The sequence below is a fragment of the Manis pentadactyla genome, chromosome 14 (genome assembly GCF_030020395.1).
Source record: "Manis pentadactyla isolate mManPen7 chromosome 14, mManPen7.hap1, whole genome shotgun sequence".
Classification (NCBI taxonomy): Eukaryota; Metazoa; Chordata; class Mammalia; order Pholidota; family Manidae; genus Manis; species Manis pentadactyla.
The window spans coordinates 21,864,167-21,886,086 of record NC_080032.1 but is presented as its reverse complement, the minus strand read 5'-3'; the positions used below and the strand labels follow the sequence as shown (position 1 = coordinate 21,886,086).

General features: G+C 51.0%; 1 protein-coding gene across 4 annotated transcripts; it reads right to left on the bottom strand.

Moving 5' to 3' along the window:
- Positions 1-154: 154 nt before the first annotated feature.
- On the bottom strand, positions 155-7,316 carry PHETA1 (PH domain containing endocytic trafficking adaptor 1). Of its 4 annotated transcripts, none has more exons than XM_036929460.2 (5): positions 7,109-7,249; positions 5,564-5,637; positions 4,660-4,803; positions 1,297-2,804; positions 155-1,256 (listed from the first exon to the last, which is right to left on the bottom strand). In XM_036929460.2, the coding sequence occupies exon 4, from the start codon at positions 2,767-2,769 to the stop codon at positions 2,101-2,103; it is 669 nt and encodes a 222-aa protein (XP_036785355.2). In that variant the 5' UTR covers positions 2,770-2,804; positions 4,660-4,803; positions 5,564-5,637; positions 7,109-7,249; the 3' UTR covers positions 155-1,256; positions 1,297-2,100. The 4 variants fall into 4 exon arrangements, with proteins under 4 accessions (XP_036785355.2, XP_036785354.2, XP_036785357.2 ...); XM_036929459.2 differs by having other exon boundaries at positions 6,975-7,185; XM_036929462.2 differs by lacking the exons at positions 4,660-4,803; positions 5,564-5,637 and having other exon boundaries at positions 6,975-7,316.
- Positions 7,317-21,920: the final 14,604 nt, after the last annotated feature.

The window sequence follows — 21,920 nt, the reverse complement described above, 5'->3', positions numbered from 1 at the left end:
TTAGGAGAATGTGCCTGATGATGGGGCATCAGCCATGGGGCCCAGAGGGCCCTCAGCACACACACTAGTCACTCCTCCTGTAGGGCCTGCCCCTGACTCTGCCAGGAAATCAATCAGAGAATGTGATGGGGGAAAAAATGATACAATTCAGCCATTACTTGACAAACTTTATTTTAGCCTTTACATCCCCCTCCCAGGCTGCCTGATTCTCTCCCACTGCCCATCTGGAGGCAGCCCGACCCCATCTTGTGCTTTTGGGGATGTGGGGAGTTGCAGGGCACTGTACCTTTAGAGCTTGTAGACTACGCCAGGACTGGGGCCAGGACTCCACGCCGCCAGCTGTGTCTGGCCAGGATATGGGCTCCGGGCACCTCCTAACACCCTGGAGACCCAAAGCCTATAGACAAAAGCCACCATCCCTACCCACCACTTAGACTCGGGAGAGAGGGAGTTGGGAACCGTACCGAGGCCGCAGAGGCGCCCGCCAGAGCATAGAACTTGCTGGGGAGAAGGTAAAGAACAGGTGACACCACTGAGGTGGCTCTGCCTCCAGGCAAGGCTCCTGGCCCGCTCCCTGGGGACAGTGCCAACCGTCCCCTCCCTCTGCCACCCGACACCCAGGCCAAGCCTGGAGCCAGGGCACCCTGTCCCTTCCTACCAGCCAAAAAGAAACAAAAGCAGTGAAAACACCATGCTTTGTTGCTAGGAAAAGCCACACTAAGTATTAAAAACTAAGACTGTGGCCCCAGGCGACTGAGCCAGCATGGAGCTGGTGACTGCAGACACACAGCTTTCTATTCTTCCTCAAGCCCCAAGGTCTCCAAAGACAGCAGGAAGGGACCCTGGAGCCAAGTCTGTCTGTCACCAAGACGGACCCACTGGGGAAATAAATACATGTCCTCATGGGGTCCCTGATGTGGGCCACTGAGAACTAACTGTAAACATGACCCAGGTTGAGGGCCAGGGGTGTGCCAGCCCCCCAAGACCCTCCCTGGAGGAAGAACAGCCACTGTGGTGAATGAGAACGGTAAAACTGCAGTTGGCCTCAAAGCCAAGTGAGATCTGGTGTCCCCATCAGAATACTGGGGCGGGGCAGGGCCAGGGCTGTGATGGAAGGAGGGGGTTCCAGAAGCCAAGCCTGGCTTCACGGCTGCCTCTTTGCCACCACCTACTCAGCACCTGGACTCCTTCTGGGCAGTGAGTCAGCTCATGGCCCTCCCAGGGGCACCTGCTGGAAAGTCAGCTTGAGGACAAGGCTGCCGGCTCAGGCCCGGAGGAGGTCGGGCGAGCTCCCACCAGCCCCGCCCCAGGACAGGCGGAAGTGCGGCTCCAGGAAAAGGAGCCTGAAGATACGGTTACGGAGTGTCAGGAGAGCGTGTAAGAGCTGCCACAGTGGCCCAGACATGGCCCAAGCTGGAGGGCCACTGCTGCGCCAGGAGCACCACCTCCAGGCCTGCCTGAGGCCCGGGACAAAGTCCTGCTTGGGCCCCACTCCCAGCCAGCAACTTGGACCGGGGACCTCCCGACACCAGCCACACATGAAAGCCTGAGCCTGCTCCGCCTGTACACCCGCTGCTTCTGGAGGCAGGCAGTGGCCTGGAGCCAGGCCAGGGCCCCCCCCCCCAGCAAAGGAGGTCAGGCCCTGTAGCCAAGCTTCCCATCCACGTGGAGGCCCAGTCAGGAGCCGCTGTGACCAGGGCTGACCAGGCATTTGCTTTCAGGCCACAGATCCGGCAGGCCCCCGTCTCCCCAGATGGGGCCTGTTGCCAGCAACAGGCCTTAGCTGGGTGATCTGGTCCAGCCCTCGGGCTCTGTGAGGCTCACCCGGGCCCTGGGTTCTCCGTAGAATCAGCACGTGGCCCCTCTGAGTCACACAGTCCTAAAGCATCCCCCCCAGAATCAAGCATCTCCTCGGAGCTTGAGTCCCCAAAAACCAGGCCATGCAGGGACCTCAGAGCTGACGTGTGCCATGATCTCCCTCAGGACCAGGTCCCCCAGTCTCTCAGGGCTGGGTCTGGATCTGGAGTCCCTCTAAAGCCAGGACTCTTGGTGACCTCAGGGTTGACCCTGACCACTTCTACTCAGGTTGGGTACATCTCTTCAGGGCTGGGCCTGGCTCCTGAGCCACTGGCTCCTTAGTGCCCTGACCTCCTGCCCATACCACTCATGTAGCTGGGAGAAGGAGGCTGTGTCCACAGGCCCATTGGGCGCTGAGGCCCGCCGGCGAGGTGGCAGTGGTGGGGGCTTGGGGCCAGGCCGGGAGTCGGGAGAAGTACCCATGGGGGCAGGGGATGGCTCAGTGCTCCAGACGGCACAGCCATTCTCCTTGGGTAGGAGGGTACGGGGCCGGCGTGGCAGGGGTGGGCAGCCCCCTGCCTGCATGGCAGCCAGCTGCTGCTCCAGCTCACGCACCACAAGCCTCAGGTAGTCAAAGCTGGCCCGTGACAGTGCCTTCACCCAGCCCTCCATGGCAGCCTGGTTCTCTGCAGCCAGCACATAGATGCGGGCCCGGGCCCCGGCAAAGCGCACGGCGAAGGCGAACTCCTCAGTGGCCTCCACCAGCTCCACGGTGCAGCCCTCCAAGATGATGACACCCACGGGCTCACGGCTGGCTGGGTCCTCAAAGTAGAAGAGCATGTTGCCACGCAGCACAAACCAGCGGCGGTGGTAGGCCGTGTGCCGGCCACCCTTCTTGTACAGGAAGCCTGCATTGTCCACCGGGGCATCACAGGTGGCATAGAAGGCCAGGCTGCGCTCATTCAGTTTCATGGTGACGAGGCTGGGGCCTGCAGGAAATTTGGGGCCTGTCCCCCACCAGGACAGCGGTTATTCATGTGGCCACTGCCACTGGGTCACCCAGCACCTCACCACGGCCTTGCTTGCAGCCACCCTCAGCTGCCACAGCACTCAACACCCCTCTTTCACAAAAAAGGAAACTGAGGCTCAAAGAGCAGAAGCAACATGCCCAAGCTCACAAAACTCTTCAGGAGCAGAGCTATGACTCAAACCCAGGTCTGACTGGCCCCAGAAGCCAGGCTCATAACCCTCGTGCTGTCTTACCCCCGCAAAATAATGTTGAGGGTTCCTACTGCATGCCAAGCATTATATATATTAACTCATTTAATCTTGCAACAAACCTTAGTTAGTAGGGATTAGCATTACTCCCATTTGACAGATAGGAAACAAAGCACTGAGAGGTTACTCACTTGCCCAAAGTGACAAAGCAAGTTGGGCAGAGCTGTCAAACCTAGGCCTCATTTGGGCAGCTGTTCCCATCATTCCCAGGCATCAGACCCATGGGCCTCTGGTGGTACCTTTCAGGTCCTGGCTTTGATTTCGTAACTCTGATTTGTCTGTCCATGAAATGGGGATATGAACAGAACCTATTTCAGAGAGCTGCAGGGACTTCCTTCACCAAACATTTATTAAGCACCTACTCTGTGCTAGGCACTGTTCTAACACTAGGAATACAGTGGTAAACAAAATAGAGGGACTGCCCTTGTAGTGCTGACATGCTAATGGCAGGTGGGGGTGAGGCAGACAATTAATAAACAGATACAAGATGTCTGCCAGATGTCTTTGATGCTGTAGAAAATATAACACAGGGAAAGTGTCAGGAGTGCTGGAGACAAAAGTGTTTGATTTTAACAAGGGGTCATGAAAGGCTGTACTGAGAAGGTGACATTTGAGCAGAGACCTAAAAGAGATAAAAGGGAAAGCCCTTGGAATCTACTAAGCAGAGGGAACAGCAAGTGCAAAGGCCCTGAGGTTGGGACTTGCTGGTGTACTTGAGGAACAGACAGGAGGCCAGTGAGACTGGAGCAGGGTGAGGAAGGGAAGAGGCCCAAGAAACTCTTACAAAATAATCCAGACAAAGGGCTCAGGGTTGGCCCACACTTAACAGGGAGGGAATGCAGAGATACCATGCACTCACTCAAAGCAGAGTCATCCACTTCTATAAGCTTGGCCCATTGACTTTATCCGCCTTCCACAAGGATTACATGATGAGGGCAACACTGGCCAGGTAGGACTAACTGGGAGGTGATATGTGAACCCCCAGTGTGGCCACACCATCCCTTGGGTTTTCCCATGGCCACTCTGAGGACCCACCTCACAGTCCTGCTTCACAGACTCACTCTACGTAGAACAGTAGCTATATTTTTCAAGAGACGAAGTACATAAAGTCCCTGGAATACAGTAGGTGCTTAGTTAATGTTCATTCCCCACTCTGGGTGGTGCCTTCCTAAGGGCCCAGAGGAATGAGGTACGGCTGGATCTCCTGGGAGCAGTGGGGCCCAGCTAGGCAACCTGACCCAGGGCGGAGGGGACAATTGCTTCCAACCAAATCTACCTCATCTAACTTGCCTAGGCAGTCAAGGCAGGCTTCTGGAAGAGGCAACATGAGCCATAATTTAGCACCTGAGATCAGCCTGTCCTGACCCAGCAGCCAAGGCAAGCCCTGAAAGCTCAGAGTGTTTAATTCCTACTCTGCCTCCTTAAGATGTGTAACTGCAGACACGGTCTGCCCTTCTCTGAGCCTCAGTTTCTCTTTCTGCAAAACAGGGCTCGTGCATTCTCTCACACAGCCCAAAAACTGTGTGGACCCCAGCCCCATTTCTTGTAGGAACTACCTGCCCTGTTGCCCCATTTCCCTCCTACCTCTCAGGCCACTGCTTGCCTCCCGGCCCTCTGCCCAGCCTGGTCTCCGCTTGCTCTTCTCTGGGTTAGAATGTCAGCTCTGTAGTGTCCAGACTGCATGACCCTGGGCAAGCTTTAAACCTCTCTGAAGCTCTGATTCCACATCTGTTAAAATGGGATCATAACAGCACCTAAGTCCAGGTTATGACACAGTGACTATGCAGAAGACACTGAGCATAAAGTACATGCTCAGAAGCGGTTGATGTTCCCATCAGCTGATGCTCGCAGCCTCCCTGAATGCTCCTCAGCACTCTCTGTCTCAGCAAAAGGCCTCTAACTTCTCCCCCACCCCACTCTGATCATTCTAGTCCAGATCATTCCCCTTCAACCTCTTCTAAATCAGTAGCCTCATCTCTGCCCACTGCCACCTCCCCATTCCAGGCCCCCATCATCACCCACCTGGAGGCTGCAGGAGCCTCTTTGTTGGTCTCCCTGTCTCCACCCTTGCCCATTCCCTGTCCACGTTCTTCAGGGTAAGAGCCAAACTCCTTCCGAGGCCCCTCCCCTAGCCCCAATGAAATCCACTCCCCAGAGGGATCTTGTTAAAACTAAATCCCACCACATCCCTCCTCTATTCTCAACCCTCCCGCGGCTCCCTACTTCTCCAGGAAAAAACAGTCCCCCCGCGGCCTCCAGGTTTCCTTCCCTTACAGCTTTCGCCCTTGCGCATTTGGCTCCGGCCGCCCTGACCTCCTTGCTGGTGCTGAAGCACACTAGGCGTTTTTCCACCTCAGGGCCTTTGCCCTGGCTGTTCCCTCTCCTGCAATGCCCCTTCTATACCGCTACATTCTTCAGTTTCAGCTTGAAAATCCCTCCTCAGAGAGGTCTCCCCCCACAGTCACTGTCCACCCCAACTTAAAGTTACCTGGGTCATTTTGCCTTTTGTAGGAGGGAATTTTTGTCTGATTTTTGCCTGGCATGTAGTTGGTGCCCAAATACCTGTAGAATGAATCAAAGAGTTATCTTCTTCAACCTCTCAACAGCCCCTTGAGAAGTAGTCTGTTCCCCATCCCACATTCATAGAGGTGGGAACAGAGAGGTTGATTAACTTGCCCAGATGCTGTGCCCAGAACTGCATGCTCTTGGCAACATGCCTAAAGGGGATTTGGGGTCTGTCACCCCATTAAGACCAAATGAGGAGTAATTTCCCTCTTGCTCAGCTGCCCTCCTTCCCTACTCCCCAAATGGGGACAGCCTGGCCCAAGGTCACCAGCAGGCCCAGAATGAGGCTCTGCCCAAGGCCCCTGCCTCCTCCCACCCACAAGAAAGGGGAGGGGCCCCAGGCTCCAGCCTCTGGGAGAGCCTGGTCCCCAACTTATCTCCTTATGCTCATACTGTTTTCTAAGTTCAGAGTGCACTGTGGGCATTGCTGACTCAAAGGCCTGTAGCCTAGCAGGAAGCTGGAGGGGAGACTGGTGTCTCTCTGGTCCCAGGGCCAAGTTCCCACCTCCACCAATCCAGGCTGGAGGGCCTTAAGAAAGTCAGTTCACCTTTCTGTGCTTCAGTTTCCTCATCTGTCAAATCGGCTGTGGAGAGGGTTCAAGGGGCTAAACCAAGGAAAACCCACTGGCAAACTATGGAAAAGGCACCAAAAACACTACTGCTGTGCTGTGGGTCAGAATTTCCACAGCCTTATCTATACAATGAGAACATAATCAATTGCTCTGGGAGGGGTTGAATAAATTAATCCTGAAGAGCCATCCTGCAAAATGCTTAGCAGGTAGTGAGCACTCGGGAAAGCTGTCTAAAAGGCAATTAGCTCAAGGTCTCCAGGGACACAGCCAGGCCTCTGGACTCTGGAGAAACTGAGGCATGGCGTTTCGGCACATTCACTTCGGGGGAACGCAGCTCCTGGGGTTGAATCCAGCTGCCACAAGTGTACCCAGCAGTGAGCTTGGTGAAAGTGAACAGGTGTGGCAGATACTGGCAGAAAAACATGCTGAGAAGCCTAAGGGAGCCTGTCCGGTGCTGCCCTGAGCAGGGGCAACATGGATGCCAGGATCCACTTCCCCCCCCCGCCCCCCAGGCTCCAGGCAGCCTCACTGCCATTGCAGAGGCTGGGTTCTCCAGGTCTGACACCGTTCCTAGCTGCTCTCTCTCCCTTTGTGCTCCTTAAAGAACAGCCGGAGCCCCAGGTGGGCTGGCCAACGCTAGAATGCGGGAGCCAAATGGAGGGCTTGTCCGCAGAGCTCCCCAGCGGCGGGGGTCCTTTATGGGGCTGGGGGTCACGGGGCAGGTTTGCCCCAGGAAGCGCTGGTTCCTAATGGGGAGCTTACCACGGGCGTGGAATCGCGAATGGACACACCCCCAGCAGGGGTCTCTCGGGACGGCCGGGGGACCCCGAGGCTCAGGGCGGCCTGAGCCCTCCCTCTCCCGTGTCCTCTCACGGGTCCGTCCGCAGGTTACCCACCAGGCCGGCCTTAACTTGCCGTACAGCCTAGGGAGGCGGGGGCGGGACGGGAGGCGCGAGGTCGGAGGACGGCCCGGCCATGGCCCGGGACCCGTTCGGTGGCTGCGACGCGGCGCTTTGTCTCCGGGGCTGCCGGGCCGGCGCAGCCGCGGGAGAGCGCCACTCAGACGGAAGGAGGCGGGAGCAGCCGGACGGTCCGGGACCCGCGGGCGCGCCCCTTTAACCCTTCCCAACCAGCCGACACTGGGGCCGCCCCCGCGTTCTTCCCACCCCCGGATTGGCCTGCCCCGGCCAACCACGCCCCCATATTCGCCACGCCCCCGTGGGCCGGCCCCGAAACCACTCTTAAAGGGCCTGGTATCGGTTCACGAATCCCCGTGCCTAGTAAAGGAAATTCGGTTCCGGGTAGTTAGCGCACTTACAGTGGTAAGGACAGGGGTAAATCCGCCCGGAAAAAACATAGGGGTCCTGGCGGGGACCCCTGGCTGAAAGCCCGAGACCTGGAGTCTGAGCTCCTACCTGGCTAGGGTTGAAAAAGCTGAATACAAAACATTCAGGGGTACTGACAAACTCGATATAGGACTGTATTCCTATGCCCAGGATGCCTGGCAACCCCTCCCCCTAGTTCTACAGTTGGCAGGCATGGGTTCGAGTCCGCTAAGCCTCTAACTCACGTGGACCTTACAGAACTCACTTCTCTAGGCCTATGTTTCCAGGTCTGTAAAAACAATCATCTTACACAAAATGCATGGCACACAGTAGGTGCTCTCAGCAGTTAGGAATTGCTCTTATTTTTGTCCTAAAGAGCACAGTTGCATCTCCCTGGACCCTTCTTCCTGTTCTTTGCCCCACCACACCCCAGTACTCAATCGCTGTCCAGTTCTGGCCTGAGGGCAGGAGAGAAACAGGACAGACCAGGGTCACCTACTCATTCTACAACCTTTTATGAAGCGCCTACTGTATGTGCCAGACAGTGTTCCTGAATCAGTCAACAAACATGTGTAAAAGTGATTTGCACTAGGAAGACTGTCAGCCATGGTAGTGGTGTAGAATGACTGGGAATGCCATTTTAAACAAGGTGGTCAGAGAAAGCCTTTCTGAGGAGCAGAGACCTGGAGGAAGTGGGAAGGGGAGCCATGTACATATCTGGGGAAAGTGTGTTCCAGGCAAAGAGAACAGTAAGTGCAAAGGCCCCGAGATGGGACCATCCCAAGCATGTTTGAAGAACAGGGAGGAGGCAATGTGGCTGGAGCAAAGTGACCACGTGGAAGAATAGTAGGAAATGAGATCAGAGTATTGGCAGAGGCAGGTTGCTTAGGGCTTTGTAGATCACAGGAAAGATTTTGCTTTTGCTCCTAGAAGAACGGGGGGCCCTGGGAGGGTTTTTGAGCAGAGGAAGACATGATCTGTCTTAGGTTTGATATGGCCCCTGGCTGCTATGGGGAGGACGGACTGTAGGGAGCAAGGTCCAGGCAAGTGATGACAATGGCTTTAAGCACACAGAGGCCGTGGAGGTGGAGAGAAGTGGTTATCTTCTAGAGCCTGCCTGATAGTGTAGCCCTCACAGAGAAAAGTAGGGCCGAGACCCGCGATGTGGAGAGACAGACACCTGATGATACCTGATAACCGCTGAGCTGTGGAATCCAGCTGTACTTGATGCTGCCGTAATTCCTCTGCCAGAAAAGGCAAGCTGGAATTTCCCCCAAGTATAAACACTCTCCAGATAAGGCAAATGCCAGGCAGAAGGGCCTTGATGTGGGAGAAATTTCCCAGAGGGTCTGTGAGTCTTGGCTCTCAAAGCCTCTGATGCCAGGGTTGAGGTCTGACGTAGGGGAAGGAGGCAGAAATCTGAGAGCAAGAGCCCAGCAATTAAAAAATATATATTCCTTATTATTTAATTTTTTAATTGAGGTACAATTCACCTAAATAACCATTTTAAAGTGAACGTAACATATAACATAATTACTCGTTGATAACATGGTATTGTATATGGGCTAAGAGAGTAGAACTTAAATGTTCTCACCAAAACACAAAAACAAAAAACAAACAACAACAAAAATATATATGGTGATGAATGTGTTAATTTACTAGCTGGGAGGAATGTTTTCACAACGTATGCATATATCAAATCATCATGATATATACTTTTAAATATCTTATAATTTGACTTGTCAGTTTACCTCAATAAAGCTGAAAATAAACAAAGAAAAGAAAAAAATACAGCTCCCCAAATTTAAAGTCACCAGCAAAAAATAAAATAAAGGGAACAATTCAGTGACAGTCCATTCACAATGGTGTGCAACCACCCACCTCTGTCCAGTTCCAAAATATTCATTCCCCAAAACAAAACCCTGTACCCCTTAGCAGTCATTCCCATTTCCTCTCCCTCCAGCCCCTGGCAAGCACCAGTCTGCTTTCTATCTTCATGGATTTGCCTGTTCTGGGCATTTCATATCCATAGAATCATACAATATGTGGCCTATATGTCTGGCTTCTTTCACTCAGCATCATGTGTTTCCCAGGTTCCTCCATGTTATTACAGCATTTGTCAGTATTTCATTCCTTTATGGCGAAATAGTATTCCATCAGATGGACAGGCCACATTCTGTTTATCCTCTCATCAGTTGATGGACGTTAGACTGTTTCCACCTTTTGACCACTATGAACAACTGGGTGTCTTTGTGGCTGGGAAATTAAGAGGCCAGAAAGCAGAATTTGAGAACCAGAACTGGGTGGCTGCCATTACTGATCCTGTTGATTTTACCTCCAAACCATGTCTGAATCCATCACTTCCCATCTCTGCCACCACTTCCCCATCCCAGGCCACCATCATCTCTCACCAGGACAGTTGCAGTCGCCTTTATGCAGGTCTCCCTTCTGCCATCCCAACCCCTGTGCCCCCTGAATCCATGCTCTGCTGAGGGACCCTAGTAAACTGAAGTCAAAGTAAGTCATGGTACTCCCTTGCTCTAAGCCTTTCCATGGCTCCCCATTGCCACAGGAGCAGGTCCAGATCCTCCCAGCAGTAACAGGCCCCTACTGTCATGGCCTCTGCCCACCCCTCCTGCCTCCTCACACGCAGCTTCCCGTCCCTGCTCCCTCAGCTGCAGCCACCTGGCTTCCTGCTTTTTCCAGAATGCACCATGCTGTGGGTCCCCTTCCAGGACCCATCCTTCAAGTCTGCACTAAGCCATCTCCTCTTCTAGGAAGTCACATGACCCCAAGCCCCACCCCACTGAACCAAATGCCTTTGTTTCCCCCCACCAATCATTCTTTCAAGAAATATTTACTGAGCATTACTGTGTCCCAGACACTAGGCACACTACTTAAAAAGACAGACAAGTACATGTATGTTCATAGCAGCACTATCCACAATAGCCAAATGACCATCAACAGGAATGGAGAAATAAAAGATGGTGTATCAATGGAATAGTATTCAGCCATAAGAAGAAAACAAATCCTACCATTTGCAACAACATGAATGGAGCTAGAGGGTATTATACTCAGTGAAATAGTGAAATAAGCCAGGTGGAGAAAGACAAGTACCAAATGAGTTCACTCATTTGTGGAGTATAGCAACAAAGCAAAACTGAAGGAACAAAATAGCAACAGACTCACAGACTCCAGGAAGGGACTAGTGGTTACCAAAGGGGAGGAGTAGGGGAGGGTGGGTGGGGAGGGAGGGAGAAGGGGATTGAGGGGTATTATGATTGGTGCACATGGTATGTGGGGGTCATGGGGAAGACAGTGTAGCTCAGAGAAGACAAGTAGTGTCTCTGTGGCATCTTACTACACTGATGGGCAGTGACTTCAATGGGGAATGGGGGAGACTTGATAATATGGGTGAATGTAGTAACCACAATGTTATTTATGTGAAACCTTCATAGGAATATAGATACCTTAATTAAAAAAACAAGATGGTGTATATATATTAAATGGAATATTACATAGCCATGAAAATGGACAGAGTGCCCATGCATGCCACAAATAGATGAATATCGGAAACATTAAGTTAAATGAAAGAAACCAGTTCAAAATGATCATATATTTGAGTGATTCTATTTAGATGAATTATCCAGAATAGATAAGTCCAAAGAGACAGAAAGCAGATTGGTGGTTGTCAGAGACTGGGGCAGGAGAGAATGGGAAGTTACTGCTCAATGGGTATGGGGTTTTCTTTTGGGGCAATGGAAATGTTTTGGAACTAGACAGAGATGGTGGTTGTACACCATTGTGAATGTGCTAAATGCCACTGAACTGTTCCCTTTAAAATGGTCGATTTTATATCATGTGAATCTCACTTTAATGAATAGTTGGAAAAAAATAAAAAGACAAGAGCTTCTGCCCTCTTTTACCAGAGGGGAAAAATAATGAAGCACCATTCATACAGTGCATTAGATGAAGTTAGGAGTCCAGGAGAAAAATAAAGCAAGGAAGAGCATATGGATTATGAATGAGGATGGTGGAGTTCCCATCTTAGCCGGGAGGGGCCAGGGAAGACTTCCCAGAGAAGGGGCTTTTGAGTAAAGACCAGAAGGAAATAGGGCACAAACCTGCAGATTTCCAGAGGGAAAAGCATTCCTGGCAGAGGGAACCACAAATGTAAAGGCTCAGAGGCAAGAAACATACCAGGAAGCCAGTATGGCTGGAGAAGAGAGAGCAAGAGGAAAGATGAGATCAAGAAAGCCTGTGGGCTCTTCTCAGAAGGCTAAGAGACAAGTGGGAACCTGCAAAGGAGGCACAAGAAGTGAGGAAGAAACCAGAAGAAGCCAGCTGTAGGTCGTGTACCTGGCTTTGATGACTGCTCCTAACCTGCAACAGCCCTCCTGCCCCATTAGGAAGCAGGTCCATGGGGGCAGGGAGTTTTCTCTTTTGGTCACTTGCTGTGTCTCCAGAGCCTGGCATGGTGCTTGGCACCAAGTAGGTGCTGGGTGACTGGGACATGAGTCGGGCAGGCACCAGTCCTTCCAGGAAGGCACCCACAGGACCCGCCAGCATGCATCCAGATCTCGGCCTCCCAGCCTTTCCCCACTCTTTGCTCAGCCACAAGCGGGGGAAGACGGTGGTCCAAGCTGCGGTCTGAGGCAGAGTCAAATCTCCTTCCACAGCAGCTTCCCCAGCCAAGAAGGGGGGAGACCAGCCGGCCCCAAGAAGAAACTGAAATCATCCTCCAGCACAAGCACGCTGGCCCGGGCCATGGGGAGGGGCGCAGGCGGGGGGTCAGTGACAGGAAAGGCCGGACTACCCCCGCTTCGAGGACAAGCATCCCCCGCCGGGCAGACGGTGAAGAAACCAGGACCTGTGCAGTCAGCCTAAGCCTGGGTCCTGGGTGTGAGTGAATTTTGTTGGAAATGTGGAGACTTGGGAAATCTTGCCAGCTCACTCCACAGTATTAAATGGAGAATACGCGAGTCCTGCCTTACAAGGTGGCATTGCCCACTCCTCTCCTGTCCTTTCCATCATTTATCAGGCCTCTTGTCCTCCTCCCCAAAACCTCTCCTCTGCCAGACCTCCAAACTCCTGAATGCATTCTCCCAAAGAGCAATTTAAACCTCCTTTGAGTTTTACCTGCTCCTTATTAATAACCAAGATGTGTTGCATACTAGGCCAAGGCCAAGTTCCTTTTACACAGACCCTCATATTGAATCTTCAAACCAAGGTTCAGAAAGGGTGAGTAATGGGCCCATGGTCACACAGGCTGGGGCTACAACTGAAGCCTAGTGAATACCAAAGTCTATATTCCTAACCACCTAGCCATCTCCTCTTAAATCCAAGGAAACCTATCTTGGTACTGCACCAGCAAACCCCACAAACTAACAGTCCTTTTCCCTAACAAGAGCCTGCCTTTCCCAGAATGCCAGCACAGCTGCCTTTGGTAAGTATATTAAGTGGGTTATATTTTTATTCCGGCTATACCAGGTCAGTACCTGAAGGGAGATGGGGCTGGCAGAGTGGTACCTAAGCCACACCCAGGACTGCAGAAGGGCAGGCAGAGGTCTAGCATTTGCCTGTGAAGCCCAGACTCATAAAGCAACTTGTCACCATGCTTTGAGCTGGAAGTTAATGGATTTAGGGTGCATATGGGTTCCAATCTCCACTCTGCCATTATCAAGCTGTGTGTCTCTTGGCAAATCACTCTACCTCTCTGTGCCTTGGTTTCCTCATCTGCTTATTGTGAGCACACTAAGTAGAAACAATTTCCCATCTCCATTTTACAGATAAAAAACAAGATGAAATGGCTTTACTGAACACATGCATGAGCAAGTGGATTTGAGCCCAGGCAGTCCAGCATTTGAGTCTATACATGCTGCCCTTCTGGGTAATAATATAGAGCCCTCAGAACATAGTGAGTACTCAGAAATGTTAGGTATCATTACCTTCTCCTGCTCACAAGTTTTATTTGGCAGTGAAAACATCTTTGAGTAATATTTTAAAACAAGTCATTACCAGGGAAATGTGTTGCTTGGGGTAAAGAAAATCAAAATGAAGGGCCCTTAGGGGAAATTTCTAATTTTAAAAATGTAAATTAAAAATATTAACAAATTATAAAAAGTTTTGGTGCTAGACCTGGGTTCAAATTCCAGTGTGGAATCTCAGTAGGTATTTAACCTTGAGCAAATCACCTCACCTCTCTGTTCCTCAGTTTCCTCATCTGGAAAATGGAGATAAGGGTTGTTGGAAGGATTCAGTGAGCTCCAAGGCCCTTACTAACTTGTCACTGTTGAAGGGTTCACTTGCCTATTGTGTTGTCTGTTTCCCAGCATTGGAACAAACACAAGGCCTGTCATGTTCGCCATTACATCCCTAGTGCCTGGAACAGGTTCCAGAATATAATAGGGGCTCAACAAATCTCAGCCTGATGGGTAGAGTGTTTTCCTGTCCCCACGGGGCCCCAGCTCCTCTCAGCCTGCCCAACACCTGGTTCTCCAAACTTCTACCCCTAGGCCTGTATCCTAGTCTCCTATCTCAGGCATGAGAGGTCCATGAGAGACTTCTGGGAAATATGGCTATTGGGAGGACCCATTGGTCTTTTGGGGCAAGAGTCTCTCAGTTGCCAAGTGGCCAAAAGCTGCACATGAATTGGCTTCAGCCAAAGAGAGAACTGACTGACTTAGGCGGCTGAGAAGTCTAAGAGTGAATGCTTTCAGGTATGGCTAGCTCTAGGTGTGAAGACATTATCATCAGGACCCAGTTTGTCTGTTTCTAAGCTTTGCTTTCCTCTGAGTGAATTCATTCTCAGGTAAGATGTTCCTCAAAGCTCTGAGCTTATGTTCTCCCAGCTCCAAAATGAGTGGAGGAATGAAGAATGTTCTTATCAGACTGTTCTGCCCAAATCTGGAATTGATTCTCACTGGCCCTGCAGGTTTACATGCCCATTCTTGAACCAGTCACCGGGGCAGCGGCGGGAACGAGCCCCAGGAAACATCTTGAACTAAGAGTGCGTGGAGAATCATGGTGCTGCTACCACAACAAGGGGAAGTCAGGCAGCCACCCTGATGGCTTCCACTCATGGGAAACCATCTCAGCAATAAGAAGAGGAAAATGGAAATGTGAGGCTCAGCTGCTCTGTGCACATTCCTCCGCCCTCAGCTTCCTGCTTCTGCTTCTAAGAGTGTTGCCAAATAATTCCCTCTCCTCTCCTCTTCTCATTTCCTCCTCTCCTAGGCCCTGCTGCCTGAGAGAAGTGAAGTAACTTGCTGAAGGTCACACAGCCATCCCCCTGGGCAGTGGCAGAGCCCAGAGGCACCTCCAGGCAGCTGGCCCCAGAGTCCTGCTCTTGGCCCGGGAATAAACTGAGGCAGAGGTGCTCTCCCCCCACCCCCAAGCCCAGGCAAGGGCAAGCCTGAGGGGAGGTGACTCAGCGCCCTGAGGCTCTGAAGAAAATCCCCTTCAATCCGGGTAGTCAATGGTCCCGACAGCCCTCACATCCCAGGAGGATGTGCGTCTGTGAGGGCAGTGAGGGCACTGCGGAGTCTCATGTCCTGCACCAGCTGCCTCTGCCCTCAAGGTCCCACCTGCCCTGTGGCTCCCTTTTCTCTGTCCCCCATGGCCACTTTCTGCCTCCTCTGCATCTCAAGGAGTTTGCCGAAGAGTAAAGGGCAAGGGAATGTCAGGCGGCAAGAACGTCCTGGGCGAAGGCCTTGAAACACGAAGCCAGGCACAGAAAGAACTCTGGTATGGCGAGTGTAGGTGTTCAGTGGATATTGTCCACTGGAGATGAGCCTGAAAGGGCGTGGGATGTAAGGCGGAAGGGTTGATTTTTATTCAGAAGGTAATGGGAGCCATGGAAAGGGGAGAAACAAGGCACAAAATCAGAATTGGGCCTTGGAAATTAATAATAATAATTATAACATTTATTAAGCGCTCATTGTGTAGTAGGGACTTTTATGTGAATTATTTCACTTGATTTTCACTACAATCCTCTCAGGTAGACGCACCGCCTTATCCCCATTTTATAGATGAGGAAACTGAGGCTCAGAGGGTCCAAGTCATTGCTGAGGGAGACCCAGCCCTAAAGGAAGAAGCCAGACATTAAACCATACCTCAAGTCCATGTTCTTGACTTTAGTGGCCGTTTGACGGTGAATGCGAGGCATCAAACCTGGAGCCTGGGAGGCTTCGAAGAAGGCTTTGGGGGCACTAGAACAACTCCGGAGAGGCGAGGCTGGGCGGCCTATGACTGCACAGGAAGCACCCCCAATCCGCCACTAGGGGGCGCCAGAGCCCCGCGCAAGCCGCCGGTCCCCGCGGGCTGCAGCCTGGGGAGCCCGCCAAGCTCGCGCCCGGCTGCTGTGCGCCCCACGCTTACCCAGGGCAGGGGTGGAGACCGCTAGAGTAACGAGGTTGCACATCCTCTGCGGAGCCATTAGGCCCTTTAATTACCGGGATTGGAAGCGAATAATTATCTGCGGAGCCTCAGGCTTCTGAGTCACTTCCCGTCAGAAACCAGATTCCTCGGGCGGAAGAGGGGGCGGCTCCCGGCGGGGGTGGGGGCCCCTGGGGCTGGCGCGGGGCGCGCGGCCGCCGCTGCTGTTTTGGGCCAAGGTCAGAATTCCGGAGCCTGAGTGTTAATGACGGGACACTCACTCCTCCTGTGACTTGGGCAGGTCACTCGACTCTCCCTGCCTCAGTTTCCCTCTCGGCCAAATGCAGGGAAACAACATTCTACAACGTTCTCTCCTTCATATAGTCGTTGGGAAGATTAAATCGTTAATCTGTGGAAAGTCCTCAAAATAGTGTTTGCCCATAATTCTCTAATAATGGTTAATTCTGTTGTATCGGGATTATTCTTACTGGAGGATAATAGGTACTTAGGGGCTGGGGTTTTGTAGCCAGATAGTCGGCCAAGTGCCACCCAGCTGCTTCAGCCCCTCACCAGCTTTGGGCACATCACTTCACCGCCTTGTGCCTCAGAGTCTGCATCTGACCAACGGGGAAATTCGTAGCAAACCCCTCACAGTGGGGGAGAGAACATTGCCTGCGATGGTCTCAGCTTGGTGCGCACGTCCGGAAACAAAGTCCACATCATAAAACCTCATCATCCTTTTCTTAGCCAAGGACTTGGGCAGTTTTAGAGTGGAAGGCACTGGGAGGCCAGAAAAAGGAACCAAGTCCTCCAGGAGGAAGCAGGGGGTGTAGATGGCATCAGGCACCTGCACTCAGCAGATTAGACCCCTAGCTCAGGAATGGAGCTGAGTCCTGACAGCCCGCAGAAAGAGACAGGGCCGTTACATAATTATTTTCTGGCCAAGACCGCCTTTTCCTGAACCTCCTAGCCTCAGTTGGACCCTGATGGGTGGGGAAAGGGTTGGTTGGCTGCCCCCTGAGCCATCTTGAGCGCTGTGATAGTTTACTGTTGCTATGTAATGAATTACTCCCCAATGTAGTGGCCTGAAATAGTAATACTTAACTATTTCCTATGGTTTCAGGAATTTAGGAGCAGTTTAGCTGGGTGTTTCTGGCTCAGGGACAGTCTTTAATGAAGTTGCAGTCATTTGGGACTCCTCTCATCTGGAGGCTTGACTGGGCCTGGAGGACCCAGGGGGCGCCCTTCTGTGGCTCTTGCCGGGGTGTGTGTGTGGGGGAGGTCTCTTTCCTTTCTGGCTGTTGGCAGGTCTCAGTGCTTTGCCATGCGGGCCGCTCCATAAAGCTGCTTGAGTGTCCTCATGACATGATGGAAGAAAACGATGGAGAGTACAGCAGTGGGAACTGTTCTGGGTTCTGTGGTCTGGGACCTCCAGGGAGTGAATGAAGTAAGGATGGAAATGTTCTGAACAGAGGAAATAGTGCAGAGGCTGTGAAGTGGGAGCAGGAGGTGAGGCTGAGGAACAGGGAGGGGCCCAGTGTGCTCCGTTATCACTTGATAACAATCAGCATGCACAACACTCACCAAGAGCCTAGGAGGGACTGAACTATCCAATTTCACTTCCCTTCACCCAACTACTGTCATTCCCATTTTAAAGACTGGCGGCACTGATGCTCAGAAAATGGCAGTTTCTTCCTAGAGGTCACACAGCAGTGCTGGAATGAAAACCCAGGCCTGGGAAACTCCAGCACCAGCTATCTTGGTCCATTTTGGGGGGTATAAACATTCAGCCCATTGTATTCTGCCCCTGGTCCCCCCAAATTAATGTCCTTCATGCTTGCAAAATGCATTCATTCCATCCCAGTGGCCTCAAAAGTTGAATTCACTCCAGCATCAGCTCCGAAGTCTGAAGTCCAAAATCTCATCCAAATCAGTTATGAGTGTGACTCAAGATTCGATTCATTCTGAGGCAAATTCCTCTCCAGCTGGGAAGTTAAACATGTACTTCCAAAAGACAGTGGTGGGACAGGCATAGGACAGGCATCCACATTCCAAAAGGCAGTAATTGGAAAGAATGACAGGTCCCCAGCAAGTGCAAAACCATAAAGCTCCAGAATAATCCTCTTCAGCTAGATGCCCTGCCCTCCAGCCAGGCTGGGGCTGCAAACCTGCCTTCCAGAACTACTGGGGGCAGGCTTCCTGCCTTCTGGATACACTGGGATGGTGTTCTTGCCCCTGAAGATTTGCTGGGCAGAGACTGGGCCAGCAAGGATCTGTGCCACTCCCATGGATTTGCTGGGTACAGCGCCCCTGGGCTGGAACCACTGAAACCACATGCAGGTGGCTCTACCAGCCTGGAGTTGTGATGGTGGCCACTCCCATGACCTGCCTACTGCCCTGTTGGGAGCTCTCTGTGGTGGCCAGCAGCTCCTCTGAAGTCTAGGTGGAGGCAGCCATGCCCCCCACAGCACACCCCGGGGATGGGGGTCCTGCTGGAACCACACCTGGGGCAGCTGACTGTGATGGGGTTGGGGGGTCCTTCTTTGCAATCCTCCTGCCATCCAGGCCCTTTGTGCTCTGGGCCTGTGATGGCAGGGCAGTCGCTGACCATCTCCGAAATGCCCCTGGGGTCATTCTTATATTATCCTGGACCCCAGTCCCCTGCAGCCCTCCTCTTTTCTTTCTGGGTCTTCACCGAATCGCCCTTAATGGTCCATTCACAACAGCAACATAGGCTCCTCCTAGCAGATACTCTCAAACTCTTCTAGCCTCTACCCATCACCCAGGTCCAAAGCTGCTTCCATGTTTTTAGGTATTGGTTACAACAGAACCCGCACTTCTGGGTACCAGTTTTCTTCTGTCTTAGTCCTTTCAGGCTGCTATAAAAAAATCTGTGCACTGGTTGGCTTAGATAACACAAATTTATTTCTCACAGTTTTAGAGGCTGAGAAGCACTGGTAGATTCAGTGTCTGGTGAGAGCCTGTTTTCTGGTTCACAGATAGTGGTGACCTCACATGGCAGAAGCGGAGTGAGAACGTTCTGGGGGGGTCTCTTTCATTTAAGGGCACATTCTGGGGGGTCTCTTTCATATAAGGGTACTAATGCCATGCCCTCATGACCTCATCACCTCCCAAAGGCCCCACCTCCTAAAACCATCATCTTGTGGTGTAAAGATTTCAACATGAATTTGATATAAACATTCAGTCCATCACACCAGCCATTGCCCAGCTAGCAGGCAGACCGGGCCCTCAGGCCCCCTCCTCACCTGTGGCCCAGACCTTGTTTCCGTTAGGGAGAGGTCAGGTCTGCAGAAGCACATTCTGAAGTATGGACACTATTGGGGAGGAAGAAATTTCCTCTACTCCTTGAGGTTCTAGGGGGTTCAAGAATCAAATTGACATGAGACAAGTTAATAGAAGAAAAAGCCCAGAATTTAATTACATACATATGGGGAAGCCACAGGCATGGCAGTCAGGGAGCATGAGGTATGTAGGTCATCCTGAACCAAGGAGAAGGGGGTAGGGGTCTGAGACTTCAAAGGAAAAGGGAAGCGATTCACAGGAATATGAAAAGAGTAAATGTTTGGTAAACAAAATACCTGAGAGGCCACACAAAAATAATTGGGCACACAGAGAAATTTTAAGACTGTCACGTTCCTTCTTGTCACCCCTAGTTTACATTATAATGCAGTCAGCTACAGTGACAGCTCTCCTCCTAGAGCAGTTCCTCCATATAAACCCTTCTTATGCAGTTGTGGGTGGGAGGTGGGTGGGGGTAGAGGTCAAAGTATCTTCCTGAGTCTTTTGGGCCTTGGTGGTTTTCAGCTCAAAATAATCTGAATGACACCAGGGCACATATTGGTCCCTATAACACCAAGGCCTCCACTCACTGGCTGGGTGACCTTGAGCAACAGTCTTTACTCTTAATGAGCCTGTGTCCTCATCTATAAAATGGGTCTATCAGCCACGGTACTAGTCTCTATGGCAACCCTTTTCACAGTCACCCCTTGAGGGACATAAACTCACATGCGGTTATTGATCATCATCAACACCCTATTGAAACCATCATATGTGGATGTGCTGCCCAAATGCCCAAGGCCAAAATGTAAGTTTTCTCATCCAATTCTCCTCCACAACCCAATGCGCCTTGTGACTGTCCCCATTTTACAGATGAGGAAACTGAGGCCTAGGGAGTCTAGTGGTCACACAACTAGGAAGATGCAGAACACAGTATTCTAAAACTGTCCGGATGACCCTAGAGCCTTCATCATTAATTATGGGGCCTCTCAAGACAATGGCGACCTGCCCAGGATGTGGGGAGGGACTATGATCAGGGCTAATGACATACTTTGTCAGTGCCTTGATTGCTCACCATAAAATGAGATAATGGTAAGAGTAAAATACCTCCCCCAGGGCCATCGTGAGAATTAAATAAGTTAACATATATAAAATGCCCAGAGCTGCACTGTCCAGTACAGTAGCCACTAGCCACTTGTGGCTACTTTAATTTTAACTAATTAACATTAAAATTACAAATTCAGCTCCTCAGTGACACTAGCACATTTCAAGTACTCAATAGCATCGTGCAGCTAGTGGCAACCCTACCAGATAGCACAGATGGGGCATTTCTGTCATCACAGAAAATTCCATTTGCCAACACTGGTATAGAGCAATGGCACAAAGCAAGCCTCAAAAACTATTGTATTATTAATTGAGATTGCTAGCTATTATGATTATAGTATTATATCTATTCCTGTTAATCCTATTCTATCCTGCTATTTTTATATTTATTATTATTATTTCTGTAACTAAGTGCTATTATTGTTAGTCTTAGAACTGTTACCTATGATTATATTACATTCCTTATTAATCTTATTACTATTGTATTGTTTTTTAATGATATTAATATTAATCATGTAACCATTAGCTATTACCACTATCAATCCTAGACCTGTTAACAGTTATTATTATATTTATTATTACCACTAGCATCCTATTCTTGTTTTGTATTTGCTGTTATTCCATAATGGCTAATAGTAGCTATTATTATTGTTAGTTAGACCTATTAGCTATTGTTGCATTATGTTTATTATTGTCAATGCTTTATTATTAATCCTATACTGGTTAACTCTTGTTATTGTTACTAATATCACTTGTGAATATTACTATTAAGGGTATTAATAAGTATGTATTAATATTGCTATCGTCTATTGTTTTGTTGTTAACTCTGAGAGTCTCCAGCCCCAGAACGAGGCAGGCAGTAGGCACTCTCCTGTTCAGCGTTTCTCACCGTCATAAGGAAGGTCTCGGCTAAGACCGCCTGGCCCGTTTCCGGGGAATTGGAACAAACCTCTTTCCCTCTTGGGGCCCCAGTGACCTGTGAAGTGGGAGGAGCCACGGCAGGCGGGCTCCCCGCGCAGAAGATGAAATCGCTGCTCCGAGCCTCTGTGTTTTTGAATCTAGGGCGAGGCGATTCGTTGTAGGAGTATTCGTTGTATACCCTTTGCTTTTCTAAGGAAAACCGAAAACAGGGTGAGAAATTTTGATCATCGAAGAGCTTTGAAACAAGATACAACTCTGCAGGGGATGCGTGGCGAGAAGAAATTAAGCGAGAAAGGAAACCACTTTGGGCCTCAGAGAAATCTGGCGCGAGAGAAGGTTTGCACCGTGATTAAAAAGGGGAAGAACCACAAGTCTCCATTTAAGTCAGCAGAACTGCTGTCTGGGCAGTGAGAGGGAAAGTGCTTGTGGCTGGCAGATTTCAGCAACCATTTGACAACTGTTGTGTACCTGGCTGCTCTGTTGGTGTCCCCTGGCAGCTGTGTGACTACAGGCAAGTGACTGCTCCTCTGGGCCTCAGTGCCCCCAAGTGTAATAAAGAGTTAACACGGAGTGATCGGTTTAGGCTTTCTTAAGGCCCCCTTGTCCCACATCTTCAGGTGCTGTAGTGAGCATCACAGAGACACCTCCTAACGGGCTGCTGACTCGAGACTTTGCAGCTTGAATC

What these genes read in the sequence shown, in the direction of transcription:
- PHETA1 (XM_036929462.2), bottom strand. Translation starts at nt 2,769, where the DNA reads ATGAAACTGAATGAGCGCAGCCTGGCCTTCTATGCCACCTGTGATGCC.